General features: G+C 45.0%; 1 protein-coding gene across 1 annotated transcript in view; it reads left to right on the forward strand.

Moving 5' to 3' along the window:
• The first annotated feature begins 1,837 nt into the window (after window positions 1-1,837).
• LOC109319014 overlaps window positions 1,838-14,615 on the forward strand; it is a 13,435-nt gene continuing 657 nt past the window's right edge. Inside the window, exons 1-6 of the mRNA XM_019548532.1 lie at window positions 1,838-2,021; window positions 4,483-4,581; window positions 10,753-10,848; window positions 11,282-11,380; window positions 12,048-12,197; window positions 14,586-14,612. Coding sequence (XP_019404077.1) covers window positions 4,488-4,581; window positions 10,753-10,848; window positions 11,282-11,380; window positions 12,048-12,197; window positions 14,586-14,612 — 466 coding nt within the window. The 5' untranslated portion in view covers window positions 1,838-2,021; window positions 4,483-4,487. The remainder of the gene's footprint in view (window positions 2,022-4,482; window positions 4,582-10,752; window positions 10,849-11,281; window positions 11,381-12,047; window positions 12,198-14,585; window positions 14,613-14,615) is intronic.

Here is a 14,615-nt window from a genome sequence, read left to right on the forward strand (position 1 = left end):
ATTAAAAAACTAGGAGACTGTGGCATTGATGCCTACACAGTCAGATGGATTGCAGATTGGCTGAAGGTTCGTACTCAGAGGGTGGTGGTGGACGGGTCATATTAGACCTAGGGGGAAGGAGGCAGCGGAGTCCCCCAGGGCTTGGTCCTTGGGCCCACACTGTTCAGCTTCTTTATCAGCAATTTGGATGAGGGGTGAAAAGCAACATGTTTAAATTTGCTGATCATACCAAAATTTGGGGTGAGGTGAGCATGCTAGGAGGGAGGGAAAGACTGCAGCAAGACCTGGATAGGGTACAGGAGTAAGCTAACAAAAACAGGATGCGTTTCAATACTGATAAGTGCAGGGTGCTGCACTTGGGCAGTGGTAACCAGCAGCACACTTGTAAGATGGGAAACTCCCTTCTTGAGAGCACGGAGGCAGAAAGGGATCTTGGAGTCATAATTGATTCCAAGATGAACAAGGGCCGACAATGCAAGGCCACGGTTGGCAGGGCTAACCGGACCTTGTTGTGCATCTACAGGTGCATCTCAAGTAGGGCCAAGGAGGTGATCCTCCCCCTCTATGCGACACCGGTCAGGCCACAGCTGGAGTACTGGGTCCAGTTCTGTGTGCCCCACTTCAGGAGGGATGTGGACAACATTGAGAGGGACAACAGGGCAGACCCTACAATGAGAGAGACTGCGGGACCTGAACCTGTTTAGCCTTCACAAGAGAAGGCTGAGGGGGGACCTAGCAACAGTCTACAAACTCACTATGGGGGACCAGAAGGGTTTGGGAGATAACTTGTTTCCCTTAGCACCCCCTGACATAAGAAGGAATAACGGCCACAAATTGTTGGACAGTAGGTTTAGATTAGACATCCTTAAGAACTACTTCACAGCTAGGCCAGCTAGGATCTGGAACCAACTTCCAAGGCAAGTGCTGGCTCCTACTCCAGGGGTCTTTAAGAAGTGGCTTGATGCCTACCTGGCTGGAGTCATTTGAGCCCAGTTTTTCTCCTGCCCAGGCGGGGGGTGGGGGTAGGGTGTCAGACTTGAAGATCTACAAGGTCCCTCCTGACCCTACTTCTATGATTCTATGACCAGTCAGGGGATTCAAGACAGGTTCCAAGTCTATAGCCCCACTTTCTCTCTGGAGTCCAGCTTCTGGACCCTACAAGGGGGTAACCAACCCAGTTGTGGGAGCTGGGATTATTAAGGTGCCCCAACCTGCTTGTCATCAGGGTGGTAACTTGTCTGGCATTTCTTGGGGGCTCCCACACCACTGAGAGCCCCACCAGGCCACCCACACCCAGTAGGGTGCAATTTCAAGTCATGCCCAGGACCAGGAGCCTCTTAGCTATCCCCTGTAGCTCCTCTCTTACCTCCAGGATGATACAAACAGCCTTGCAGCCAGGCAATGTTGCTTCCTGGCTTGCCAGCAGGGAACTGATCTATTTATTTAGGCAGCCAGGGATCTAAAAATGGCTGCAATCAAGCACCTGCTGGCTGTTTGGCTCTGATCTTAAAGGGGCAGGCACAAACAGTCCCCTGCCACAGGCCCCAACCCAGAGCCCCTGAAATCAGTAGGGAAACTTTTTCATGCACTGAATGGCCTTTGGCATGCAAGAAGAAAAGGTTCTATTAAGAATTGGAGTGAGGAGATTTCCTGACCCATAGTCTCACATAATGATTGGACTTAACTTGAGTTCTGGTTGGTTATTGTGTTCCTGGCAGTGACTTAACACTTTAAAATATCTGCAGGCAAGTAGGCTTTGATGTCAGATGCATTGGGCATGTGGACAAAGGCATTGCTTTTCAAATTAGCAACTTGAGGACTTCCTGTGCGGTTTCTTTCGGAACACTTCTGAACAAATAATCTCTCTCCTGGTTAGCGTTTGTCTAGGTTTAACAAAATAGTCAAGTGTTGAACTCATGCTGCCCACTCTCTCTCTGCTCAAGAGGCAAAGCTGGTGCAGGATTTAAAGTTCCTGTGCAGGATTTCAGCCCTTGTCCTTGGATCTACAACCACAAACTAAGGTAATGCTTCTATAGGGACTTTGCTTGTTACAAAAGATAATTTGCTATATACTGTAACCTTATGGTTAGGAGATAAGCAGCTATGGCTATAATGGATGTGGCTATAATGGAAGAGTCATCTTTTGTATGCATGTGTATGTGTCTACAGACCAGAGCTTAGTTCAGTGAGCTTTTCACAACCAAGAGCCTTCTTTGAGTTCATTTGAACCCTATAAAAAGTAAAAAAATAGTTCAAATTTTCCTTTCCAGTGTGCAGTACTTTGTATTCGTTGGCCCTGCATTTTATTTTCAATTATGTTGTAGATTTGCCTAGCTTGTTAGGTTTCTTTGGTGTCCTCTCTAGTTTTGATTAATTTGAATTACTTTGTGACATCTCTAAGGATTTTACTACTTCACTCTGTTTCCCTTTCCAGATCAATGGGGAATATATTTAATAAGATGGGATCTAGTACAAAACTTTAAGGCATCCACTTCTAGGGTTGGGTATTTGACAGGTCAAAAATTCTCTGTTAATTGATCAGTCAAATAGTTGTCAAACACTGTTAATAATGGTCAAATATTTTAAGCAATTAGAACAGCAGAAAGAAACTTTATTATTTGGTAGGTTAGACACATATACTTATGACAAAAAAAGTTAGTTAATTGTTATTGTGAAACAAGGACATTACAGTCTAAAACGTAATAGTGTGTGTTGATCTAACACTATAGTTATCAATGTAAATGTAAATTATACTCAAGACTGAACAGTTCTTTTTGTTGGCTTTTAATCTGGAAAGTACAAACAGTTGCAAAAAAAATTAAATCAACTCAAAAAACCCCCATGAAGAGCAACTATAAAAGGCCAAAGTCAGATTTTTAAATGTAGTTAGGCTAATTAGGCAGCAGGCCCAGTCTAAGCATTTTGCAGCACAGCATTTGGCAGTCACAGCGGATGGCCAGTAAGAGAGGCTTTTCTCTGCTGCTCTTCTATAAAGCCATCTAGTCTGGCCCCTGCTCAAGGTAGGATAACCTCCATATCTTCTATGCTATAGGAATGTTTGTCTGACTACTCTGTTTATGGCATCTGACCAAGTAGGCTGTAGCCTACCAAAGTTTATGACTTTCTGAATAAGTTTCAAAAAGTTTTTTTTCTTCAAATAAAAGGGAGGAAGGAGGACTCAGGAAACTATAGGTCCATTAGTCTTACCTCAGTCCTGGGGAAGCTCTTTGAGAAAATTACCCAGGAGCACATCTGTAAGGGACCAGCAGGGGAGATTATGCTTAGGGGCAACCAACATGGGTTCATTAGAGGCAGGTCCTGTCAGACCAACCTGGTTGCCCTCCACGACCAGGTCACAAAATCCTTGGAACCAGGTGTCGCAGTGGACGTAGTCTTTCTGGACTTTAGGAAGGCCTTCAACACCGTCTCTCACCCCATTCTCATTAAAAAAAATTAGGCAACTGTGGCATTGATACCTACACAGTCAGATGGTTTGCAAATTGCTTGGTGTGCGGCACCGGGAGTGGTGGTGGATGGGTCATTTTTGACCTGGAGGGATGTGGGCAGTGGGGTTCCCCAGGGTTCTGTCCTCGGGCTCGCACTGTTCAACATCTTCATCAGCAACTTGGATAAAGGGGTGAAAAAGCACCTTGTTCAAATTTGTGGATGACACTAAGATGTGGGGAGAAGTGGGCACACTGCAAGGGAGGGACAGGCTACAACTAGATCTGGACAGGTTACAGGGGTGGGCGGATGAGAATAGGCCAGTACAAAGTCTAGTAAGGCATTTCCCCTAGTGGGAGCGTGTACCTCCTGTGATAGATGAAGGTCCTGTATTTGAAGAACTCCTTGTCCAACTAATTTCAAATTTTGCATTAAAAAAAAAAAAAAAAATTACCTTTGACCAAGAGCTAAGCTGCCAGTTTAATTGCACATATGGTATTCTCATGGGTTTAATAGAAGGCACAGAATTGAGCTGCTCTGGTTTTTGGGGGGGTTCTTATCTTGCCTTCAGCACAGTAATACTTGAGAAGATTCCAACTGCACATGAAGTGATCTGACTAACATCTGTTGCATATGGTTTGTAGTGGTCCTAAATCTCCTGTAGAAGTTGGTCCTCCAGTCCTTGAACTAGCCATTGAGAAATCTTTATTTGCTACAGGGACAAACCTTGTCCTGGAACAAAAAGTTAAGTTGCATCTTAAGAGGAATGCTGTCAGTCACAAGGATCTTAGGAAGATCTTTTAGTTTTCTTGGATCTGGGAATGATATTTAAGTTGGAGAAAGAGTACAGTGAGTGGGGACAGGTGTGATGTGTTCACAGTAGCTTGTGTTGTTGAGAGATATGCTGTAGTCTTCTGCTCTGGTTAGTGCAGCTAAAAGCATAAACTTCTAAATAACTCTTGTGGTTAAAATAATAACTCAAGAATAATGTTAATTCACTAGCAAACCCAACTGTGAAATTTCTCTTCCCTAACCTAGGAGAAATGAGTGAGCAGACAGTGACTTATGTGGACCTTCCATTTTGTGTTCCTCCAAAAGAGAAGACCAAACAGAAAGGAAAACCAAGCAGGATCCCAGGTTTGCTATGGCTCATCTGATTTTTTCGACCAACTTAAATCTCTTCCTTGAATGTGATCTCACTAACACTAACATTATATATCATGAATGCATTAAGGTTTTCTTGTGTTAAGTATCAGTCATTGCCATATTGCTAGATTTGCTCTCTCTCTTTAGAGACAAGGTGTTTGACTGTGAATAGATGCTATATTCCAATTAGGTGCCAGTGGTGCCAGGGTGCATCAAGAGCTCTAGATAAGCATTGTTTAATTATAAGCTAAAAACCCTTCCTTTGTGTTTAAAATGAATGGAAAAGCTTTGCTTCATGGCCATTGTTGCTCACAGAGCCAGGGAGGTGATGGTTACATTATTCATTGTTGACATAGAGTCTAACATAGGCCTGCTTCATTCTGTGCATAAACTCTGGTTGGTGAGTGTTTTCATGAGGCATGAACAGGTTCCAAATAGCTCACACCCCAGCTTCCTTTCCCAGACAAAGAAAACAATAATTAAAAATCAACACTAATGCAATACAGAATTTCAACTACTTATAACCATTCTATAAAAGAAATTAACTATCAGTCTTCAATTAGTCTGAGGTGCCCTGTGGAGTGAGGTACCCCAAGGCATGGAGATTACACCATGATCTTCTGGCTGCACCAACAAGTAGATCTGATCGTTCCATGTCTTAGAGCTCAGAGGCCTTCTCAACCAGCCACGGCTGTTATCTGTCTGAGACCTTCTTGAACAAAATGGCTGACTCGGTGCCTCTTGTTTCCTACTCTTTTGGGTTTTGGAAAGAGTCACTTGTTCCCCTGAAATATTTCTCTTGGGTATAACAGTCTCAGAAGATTCCTAGTTAAGTCTCATGCCCCCATTTTTGCTAGCACCATTTCTTCTTGTAAAATACATACACAGCATCATTTTCATGAAGGGTGGGGACTTCCAGGACCTTTGGTCATACTGAGATTTTTGGTTTTGCCTTATCTCTCTCTCCATTATCTCTGTAACTCATTTCCTAGCAGTGCAGGCATTCTTCTCTCAAGTTTTCTATAAAAGAAAATCTTGGTAGCCATCAAAGAATGTTTGGATGGTGCTATTCTGTAACCTAAGTGTGCTACGTATGAATTAAAGCCTATCTGAGGAATTCTGGTGACATGTCTAAGCCCATTTTTCCATTGCAAAGTGCTCAGTTTTATGCCCACAAACCTCAGGAATTTCTATGTCCATGTGTTCTAAAAAAACACATTTACTATACAGATGCTACTGTTTAGCAGTAGTATCTGATAGTCAGTCTGTCTTGGGAAAGTGCAAGACTTCATCAGCGAATATAAAACACATTTATTCCTAATTTGCTTCAGTGGGCAACCTTTTCCTGTACCACCAACATAGCATACATTGGTACACTGGTCCTTTAATTTTGGCACAAAGAACCAGTTTTCACAGCTTCTTTAATGAGACTATTCATTTGAAGCTAGTATAAAATATCGCTAGCCCACTGCCTCAATTTTTGACTCCCAAAGTTATTTTCACATAAGCTTTTTAACATATTTTCTGTAACATGTTAATAATTGCCATCCTCATGTCTTTAAACATAATCTTATCAAGTACTGAAAGGAACTGCTACAACTTCCAGGGTGAGATAATCTCAGAGCCACTTGTGGTAAAAGCTTTATTTTCTTTATTTATGGACTTATTATCAACAGCAGTTCCGGCAATCCAAAGTTCACATTATTATGTAATTAGACACGTGCTTTATCTCACTAGCAGGTATGTCATCAGTAGGGATCCGAGTTTTCCTTTCGCCATGGAAAAATAAGGTAAAACCTGGATGTGATCATTTTTAGGAGAAAAACCTGGTTTTTCTCCTTTAAAGGAAAAAATGGGGGAAGGCAGGTTTCCCCTTGCAGCCTGACAGAGTTCCAGCCTGCAAGGGACTGCGGGGAGCAGGAGGAGGGCTGTCAGGCAGGGGGTGCCATGTGCATGTGTGCACTAATGCACATAGCATCCAGACAGCTTGAGAGCAGTTTTCACAGCTCATTGCAGGTAAGTCTGGGGGAGGAGGGGGGAATTGAGGCCCCCCATGAGGGCAGGAGTCAGGCAGGGCTGGGGCTGCTACCCATCCAAGGCAGTGCATGGGGCTTAGGGCCATGTGAACTGAATTGAGCTATGGACAGCTCATTTGGGAGGTTGTGGGGGGCTAGCTTCCCACTGCTGTACATACTCCAAGGAGGGCCTGGGGGACATGGGCTCCCCATATTTGTATGTGGGGCAGGGGCAGATGCAGGCTGCCCGCTGTGGGCTCAGAGCTCCTCACCCTCCTGCCCTCCCCCTAAGGCGTCCACAGCCCAGCAGGTGGGACCCAGCATGGCAGGGCAGAGTAGGCTGGGGAGCCCCACCCTGCTGCTGGGAGCCCTGCACCACCGCGGCAAAGTGCCCCCCATCTGCCTGGCAGCAGCAGGGACGGCAGCTCGGCATTGTGACCCTGCTGCTGCCAGTCAGACAGGGGGGGCATTTCTCAATGGCAGCATAGGGCTCCCAGCAGTGGTGCAGGGCTCCTTCCCCACCGATCTGCACCTGCTGGGCTGCAGAGGCCCTGGTGGGAGAGCAGCAGGGTGGGAAGCACTAAGCCCACAGTGGGCAGCTTGCATCTGCACCCCACACAGGCTCCGTTTCAGCCATGCTGCCTGTGGGGGATGGGAAGCCCAGCTTCATGCTCTGCTTCACCACAGCAACCGCCGTCTCCCATGGGCAGGAGCTGGGGCTTCGGTGCTGCTGTGGGCAGGGGGAAGGTAGGAGGGCAGAAGGCTGCAGACCTGGGTCCTTGACCCTGTAGTCCTAGCAGCTGGGGGCCTCTTCCAGCAGGGCTGGAGCGGGTGGGGGGCTGTGGGTGGGGAGTGAGGGGCAATGGCATGGACAGGACATCAGCATATCAGTGTTGATCAGTGCCACAAAAGGAGCGGTTGGGGGGACAGCCACAACTAGACCAACATCCTTGTAAGCAAAGGGGGCAGGGAAAGAGCCAAAATCAAATGTAAAAATGTATAGGTATTTAGATTGTATTACAGGCAGTCCTCAGACTTATGATGCAACTGGCTCCTAAAAACTGTGTCTTAAGTTGAAATATTGCAATTCGAAACCAATCTTCCCATAGGAACAGTGTTGCAAGTGGGGGATTGGTTCCTTTATGATGGTGGCTACCATGTGCATCTGGTAAGTGGAGAAAGGGAAGGGGTATGGGGTGGGAGACAGATCAATGCCCCCTACAGTGAGGGAGGGAGTGGGACAAGCACTGCCCAGACAGGGCTGGACAGGAATGGGGAGGAGGCAGCGGTGGCTGCTGCTGCACACTGCTTGTCTGGTGGCTCAACTGATGGTTCCCACACTTGCTCCCACTGCTGGTCCAGGAGGGCATGGGGGGGGAGGGGCACCCTGGATCTGTGCAGGGTGGGGTGGGCAAAGCCAGAGCTGCACCAAGCTGCACTCTGGGCAGGTCACAGGAGCCATGGTGAATTTTCTGGTGGCTGCAGCTCCCTTAACTCCCGCTCTGCTGCCCGCCCCATCCTGATCCAGGAGAACACCCTCCCATACCCTCCCACCACTCGCCCAGCCAGGGTGGGATGGGCACAGGGCTGAGCCACTGTGTGGCCTCAAGACAAGTGGCAGGAGCTGCCCTCCTGCATCCCCTGGATGAGCTGTGGCTTTGAGGGCATAGGGGGAAAATGTGCCCCCAGATTGGGGTGGGTCAGGTGGTGGAGCGGGGGCTATGGCAGGGCTGCAGCCACCCAAAAAATTTGCCTTAGTCCCTGTTCCCCAACTGCAGTGCAGCCCAGTACAGCCCTGTCCCACCCCGTGCAGATCCAGGGGCACATGCTCCCCCATGCTCTCCGAGACCACTGGTGGGAGCAGTGGCAGGAACTACTAGTCAAGCCACCAGATGAGCTGTGTGCAGTGGCAGGAGCTGCTGACCCCCTCCCCATGACTGCCTGGCACTGGCTGGGAAGCACTTGCCCCAGCCCCTCTCTCAGCCCCAGCCCTAGTCCCTCCCCCACTACGAGGGCGTTGATCTACCCCTTCCCTGCACCTATTCCCTTCCCTCTCCCCTTCCACCAAGTACCAGCTGCATGCAGTATCAACTGTCATAAAGATGATACCCACATTGGAACACTGAAACAGGGTGTCAATTTATAAATGTCATAAGCAGCGTTTATTGCAAATTGAAAAGTCATAAAATCGAGGACTGCTTGTATAGTGACTGAGGCACTAGTAGGCTTCCAAATTGCTGTAAAATTGTAAATATATCAATAAAACATTGCGTTCAACTGATATCTATAGATATAGTGGCAGTTCATTTGAATCATGGAAAAACATAGGATTGAGGGTTTTAAAATCAGCGAGTGTGATTTTTAAACAGAGAAAGCCAGGAGCCCTGGTAATCTGGACATTCTTACATTGAAATTGTCAGAGGCTATAGACTACATCTCTCCAAAATTTGTATTCAATTTGCAAATCACAAAATAATCTCTGTATTCTCAAAGCATTGTTTGCATTTGGTAACAGCTATAAATGGTTTATCATCTTTTTCAGTTAGGACTGGCCTCCCTTAAATATAGTCATAACATTTTTGCACCCAAACCAGGGTCAATACCTCCTTTCGTATTGCATTCAGTGTATTTGCATTCCAATTCTGTTAGTGTCTATGATATATAATCCACTGGCCTACATTTTGATCACACTGTTGTAAATGGATTGTACAAATACCCTTCTTTGAAACTTCCATGAAACTTAGTTTTGCTCTTGCTGTCATATCAACGCAGGGCCGGGGCCTCTTCCATTCCTTTAGCTTCTCAAAACACTTAGTTAATGTTTGTATCCCAAGTCTTTTGAACAACTTTATGCAGTAGGATTTGCAGCCCACTGGTTGGAGCAGCTGGATTAAACACTTAATCCAGTTGTTCCCTGCTTAAAATTTACTATTCACTGCTTAGTTTACTAGGCCAAGGCATTTTTTGACTTTTCCTTGTCTGCTAGGGCAGACATGTTTGAATTGCCCTCACCTTTACTGCTATCTACCAGAACACCTAAATCTCCTGTATGGAGATATATTGGATTTACCCCATATTAAAGTCATTTTTATGGTATGAAACATCTTGTGCTTGGCATCTCCCAAAAAGGCAGTCAGAAGAAAGTGTGTCCTGCAAGGGGGGGGGGTGAATATCTACAAACTTGAGCTCAGGGCCAGTTGGCCTCTTTCCACTCTATGCTGTCAGAAAAGTCTCGGTCCTCTGTGAGGAGTTTTGTTTTTAACTTCTGCCTTGAGGTATTTTGGCCTTATTTAGCTAAGTGGTACCTAATAGTACTGCCTACAAAGAATAACCCTTTCCTAGGAAAATAACTAAAGAGTACAACTACAAAGATGATAAAAAGCAATTATTTATAACTAAAGTTCCTTCTGGCTAATTTTAGTCATGACTAAATTAGATTTAAAATCACCGATTTAAATTCATATATCCTGAATCTCTTACCCCATGAAGAACCCTTAATGAAGTTGCCATTAATGGGCCTTGATACTCATTTTAAGTCATCCGCTATTGTGTAAGGGGGGATAGAATCTAGCCATGAGCGAACTCAGCCTCTCCCTTTTTTCTATTCATGAGTTACCTGTAAAATGCAATTCAATATTTAAGAATTTGTTTCGTATTAAAAAAATTATTCTATGCGATCCAGCCTGCAAGTTGACTTCCAGCTATTTCCAGGAGTTCACCATTCAGGTGTTTTTCAGTTATGTGGTTGGCCACCGAAGTCAGTGCATGGTTGCTGTCTACTAGTGTGATAAAACCTGAAAAAGATCATAGTGGAAATAACAGATTGAGTAAGAAAGGTAATAAGCCGCTGGAGCAGGTTATCAAGAACAGTATTTAATTCTCAGTTACTGAATTCAAGAGCAGATGTTTTTTTTTTTTGGAAAAAATCATTACCTGTTTCCAGCCACAGGTTTTGGTTGAAAAATGGGAATAAAAAAAACACAAAAAACCAGCTGATATTCCATGTTCTGTATAATAACATTATGCAGGAATTTAAGATTTGCTCAAAACGGTCATTTTGGGCTTAAAAAAAAGATTGAGTCTGTATTTCCTGCCTGATATAATGAACATTTCATAGGTGAATCTTTCTACTCTTATAACCCATCAGAAATCAGCAAGCAGGAAGTGATCTACTCAGAACTGAAATGTCATGCTCCTTCCAAATCACAGAGGAAGCCAACGCCTACAGTCTTAAAGAACAGAGGTACTGTGCTTCAAGAGTTCTGCTGGATTCTGCCTTTCTTTTATCAAAGTATCTGAAGTCACAGAACTTCCCTTGGGGGCAGCTGTTGCCATGACATAACGTTTCAAGAACCAAAAAATGAGAATTTTTTTACCCTTACAAGAAACAGCATCTGGCTGATGGATGGGACCTCCCTTGAGACCATCCTGGGCCAGTGCCCAGGCCAGATCACTGACCTATCAGGAGGAGTGACTGTTCTCTTCTAAGTCCTCTAACCGGTTGTTGAGTGCCCAATAAATGGCTACAATTACTGGAGGGATTGTAGATTCCGGGGGGTGAGATGCGAGTTTCACTGACAGGTGTGGTAGAGAACTCTACTTTCCCCCAAAATTATAGGAGTGTGACATTTTCAGGTCATGTGTGTTTTTTCTTCTCTCTCTCTCATTTCTGTTAGAATCTTGTTCTGAGTCTTTGTCGTGGCGACTCATAGCAGCAATTCTGGGGTCCCTCTGTCTGGTTTTGCTTGCAGTTTCAGGAGTCCTGGGTGCCTTATGTAAGTATTTACCAAGAACACAATGAGAGAGGATTTGAGCTGTTGAAATGTATAGAAAAATGTGAAAAGTGTAGAAAACTCCTCCAAGCAATGTGCATACATGCACAGTAGTATATTTTGGACTCCTTTGTGGATGATAACAATTTTAATTGCGTGGTCAAAGCCTATTGCATGCACTGCTGAGAGTTGAAATGTTGTAACTGAAGCATAAGATGATTTCTTGAAAAATGTTTTGGATTTATGACCTGAGGTTAGGTTGAGATTTCCACTGTTCATTTAAATGTAGTTAGAATCATGGCACAGAAATGTGATCTGACTTCTATTGCTTTGAAAAGATTCTTCCAGCTTTCTCAGTTTTCCAAGCCAAAAGAAAATGAGTCCCAATTCAATTTGCACAATATCAGGTTGAATCATGAGAGAGATAGCATAAAAAGACGTTTTGATTTAAACAAAAACAATTTAACATGTGTTTGGAGACTGGCCTTTATAAGCTGAGAGTATTCTCTCAAACAAGAACTAGAATTTCACTACTACTTTGGTTATTTTAACATCAAAGTTATGCACAACTCTTAGCGCACTATAATGGAACTGGCATCCGATTCATAAAGAATAATTTGGTTCTCTTTCAACTGAAACGGTGTGTTTTGCTTATCATTGTGGACTTAAGTTCTCCTGCCTTCCCTGCAAGTGAGAAGTCAGACTGGAATCGTTCCCCAGCAAGTGGAAGTTCTGAAAAACCTCACGCAACTGAATGAAGCTTTGAAAAACTGCACCTTCGAAAGGGATAATTTCAAGGCTCAGAACGCAAGCCTGAAAGGTACCAAGTAGTGTTCATGATTCTTTTCCACACTTAATGCTAATTTTGCATTAGTATTCAGTTCTTTGTGTCCTGATGATGACAAAAGATTCTCCTCCCCCAAGCACCCACTGTACAAGGGCTTGAATCAGTTACTGATAATGCGGAAAAGCAAAGCCAGACTTCTTTGAGACATGGGATCTCCTCAGTACAGACAGAGAATGATCCACAGCTTCATAATGACACACTTGAGAAATGTAGGTAGCTCCTTGGCAGCTCACATCTCTCAGCTGATGAAGGTAAAGTCACTGACAATGAATAACGCATAAGATATATGTGCAGTGGGTGCCAAGAAAGCTGCTCATTATCTTCCTTCCCTCCAGTGATAACATAAGTGTCATGGAGTGGGGACGTAGGGGTGGCAGTGATATCTATATCTATATCCACACACACACACTTACTGTGGGGTAATATATACCAATTATAGGGAGGCTGCCTTTCATTCTCTTGGCCGTGATTCTCCTGCTATCACTTGTCTTGTTTCTATAATGGGGTTACATGCACCCTGGCCTTATGGAGCCACACAAAGCCTAACCACCCCTGTACCACACCCCAAGCCTTGCAGATGTACTGGACATTGTTCAGTCTTAGCCACAGCCCTCATCTCTCTCTCTCTCTCTCTCTCTCTCTGCACCCTCTGGCACTTGTCAATCACTGCCCCCTTTGCCTGGAGCTTCTCTTGCTTGGTCCCCTCACACTGGGGCTGGGGTCAATGCACCCCAAAATGCTGCACCCTCTCTGGTACCAGGGTCCCCACACTATCATGGATCCCCTATGAGGCCTCCTCCAACCCCTAATAGCCTCACCCAAACCTCCAGTTGTAAACAGAAAACTCAAGCCCCTAGGCTATACCATAAATCTCTGCCAATCAGCAATAACATCATTCTTCCTCCCACCAGGGTTACTCCATCTTTCCCCAATCTCAGGCCATACCTGCAGTCTGGCCTCCCCTCTTTGCTCAGTCCAGCAGAGCTCCTTCCCTTTTGGCTGCCAGCAGGGAACTGCCAGCCTGGCCTCTGCCCTGGGTTTAAATGGGAGCCAGGCCCTGCCCCTTCCGGTCAGCTGACTCCCAGCAGTTGCCCTAGCAACCTGCACCTGTGCCTCTTCACTCACTGCTAGGGCTCTTTCCCTAGCAGTTTCCCCCTTTGCAAGGAGCAGGGCACCTAAGTGCTCTGCGACAATAAGGAAACCCTGGTTTCTTGATCAGACTTATCATCCTCTTGACTGTCACGATGGAAAGCATGCATGACAATATGCTAGCTACAGCTGAAGGCACTTCATCACACAAAATGACCTAGTGCTAGCCTCAATAAACAAATATTGATAGCTCCCACCTTAGAACTATCCCTTTTATCTATTCATGCTTTTGGTTACCATTGTTGTTCACTGCATGTGCAATGTTGTTACTGACAACAACTAAAACTGCCTATTGGAAAAGACACTGGATCACACCTAAAAGGCTATGGAGGAGGGAGTACAGATTCATTCAGAAGATTTCCTAAACCCCTGGTTAAGCCCTTTCCTCTCAGGAGTGTAGATGCATCTGCTCGGGGAAAGATTAGATGCCAGGGTTTTGCTCAGAGGTGAAGGGGACAGATCTTTGTTGTTGCTGCCTCTGCCTTTTCTTCCTTGTTCAGTTACCATTTTGCCTTACTACTTTTAACTGGAAAATGTTGGCCATTTCAGATATTTTGTAGAAGTCTCTCTCATACCCACCCTAGAGCAGGCAGTCACTCTTCAGTTCAGTCTCTTTTTCTCTGTTGGTTGCACAGATGTCCCTCTCTGGTGATCATGTGCTATACAGCACTGCATGGCTACAGAGACAGGGTCACATCTCTTTATGAAGCAGACAAAACCCCAGCCAATGTATTCAGGGAGCAAAAGAACTCCAGGAGCCTTGCATCCTGAATCACCTGCCACTGAGCAGAGCGAGTTGAGATTAGTTTCATGCTATTCAAGGGAAGGGAGCACACACCCGGGAATGAAATTAGCTTTTGCTGTCATCACTGAAACTTTATAAAGTTATCTATAGTATACTCCACATGGATTGCTTATCTTCTAAAAGAGGCACAATCATCCTCAGGACTAGGATCTGTGACTCTCTTCTGCCCCAAAACAGGATTCTGGTATATTAGCAAAGGGGGAGACTGCATGATAATGTCTAGGTTGATGGCTTTGGTCCCTTGACTCCCATGTAGCAAAACAAGCCCTTATTCCTCACTGAACAGTGCAGCATGTGAACATCAGTTTCTCCATAGTGCACTCTACAATGATGTAGTCACAAGGCACTTCATCCATCCCCCTGGAAATATAGCAACTTTCTGTATCAAACATGTTTTTATTTTCAAGGAGAAAAATGCAGTGCTTACTCAGATTGCT

The sequence above is a fragment of the Crocodylus porosus genome, unplaced genomic scaffold, assembly GCF_001723895.1.
Source record: "Crocodylus porosus isolate Cpor-Errol unplaced genomic scaffold, CroPor_comp1, whole genome shotgun sequence".
NCBI classification, from domain to species: domain Eukaryota; kingdom Metazoa; phylum Chordata; order Crocodylia; family Crocodylidae; genus Crocodylus; species Crocodylus porosus.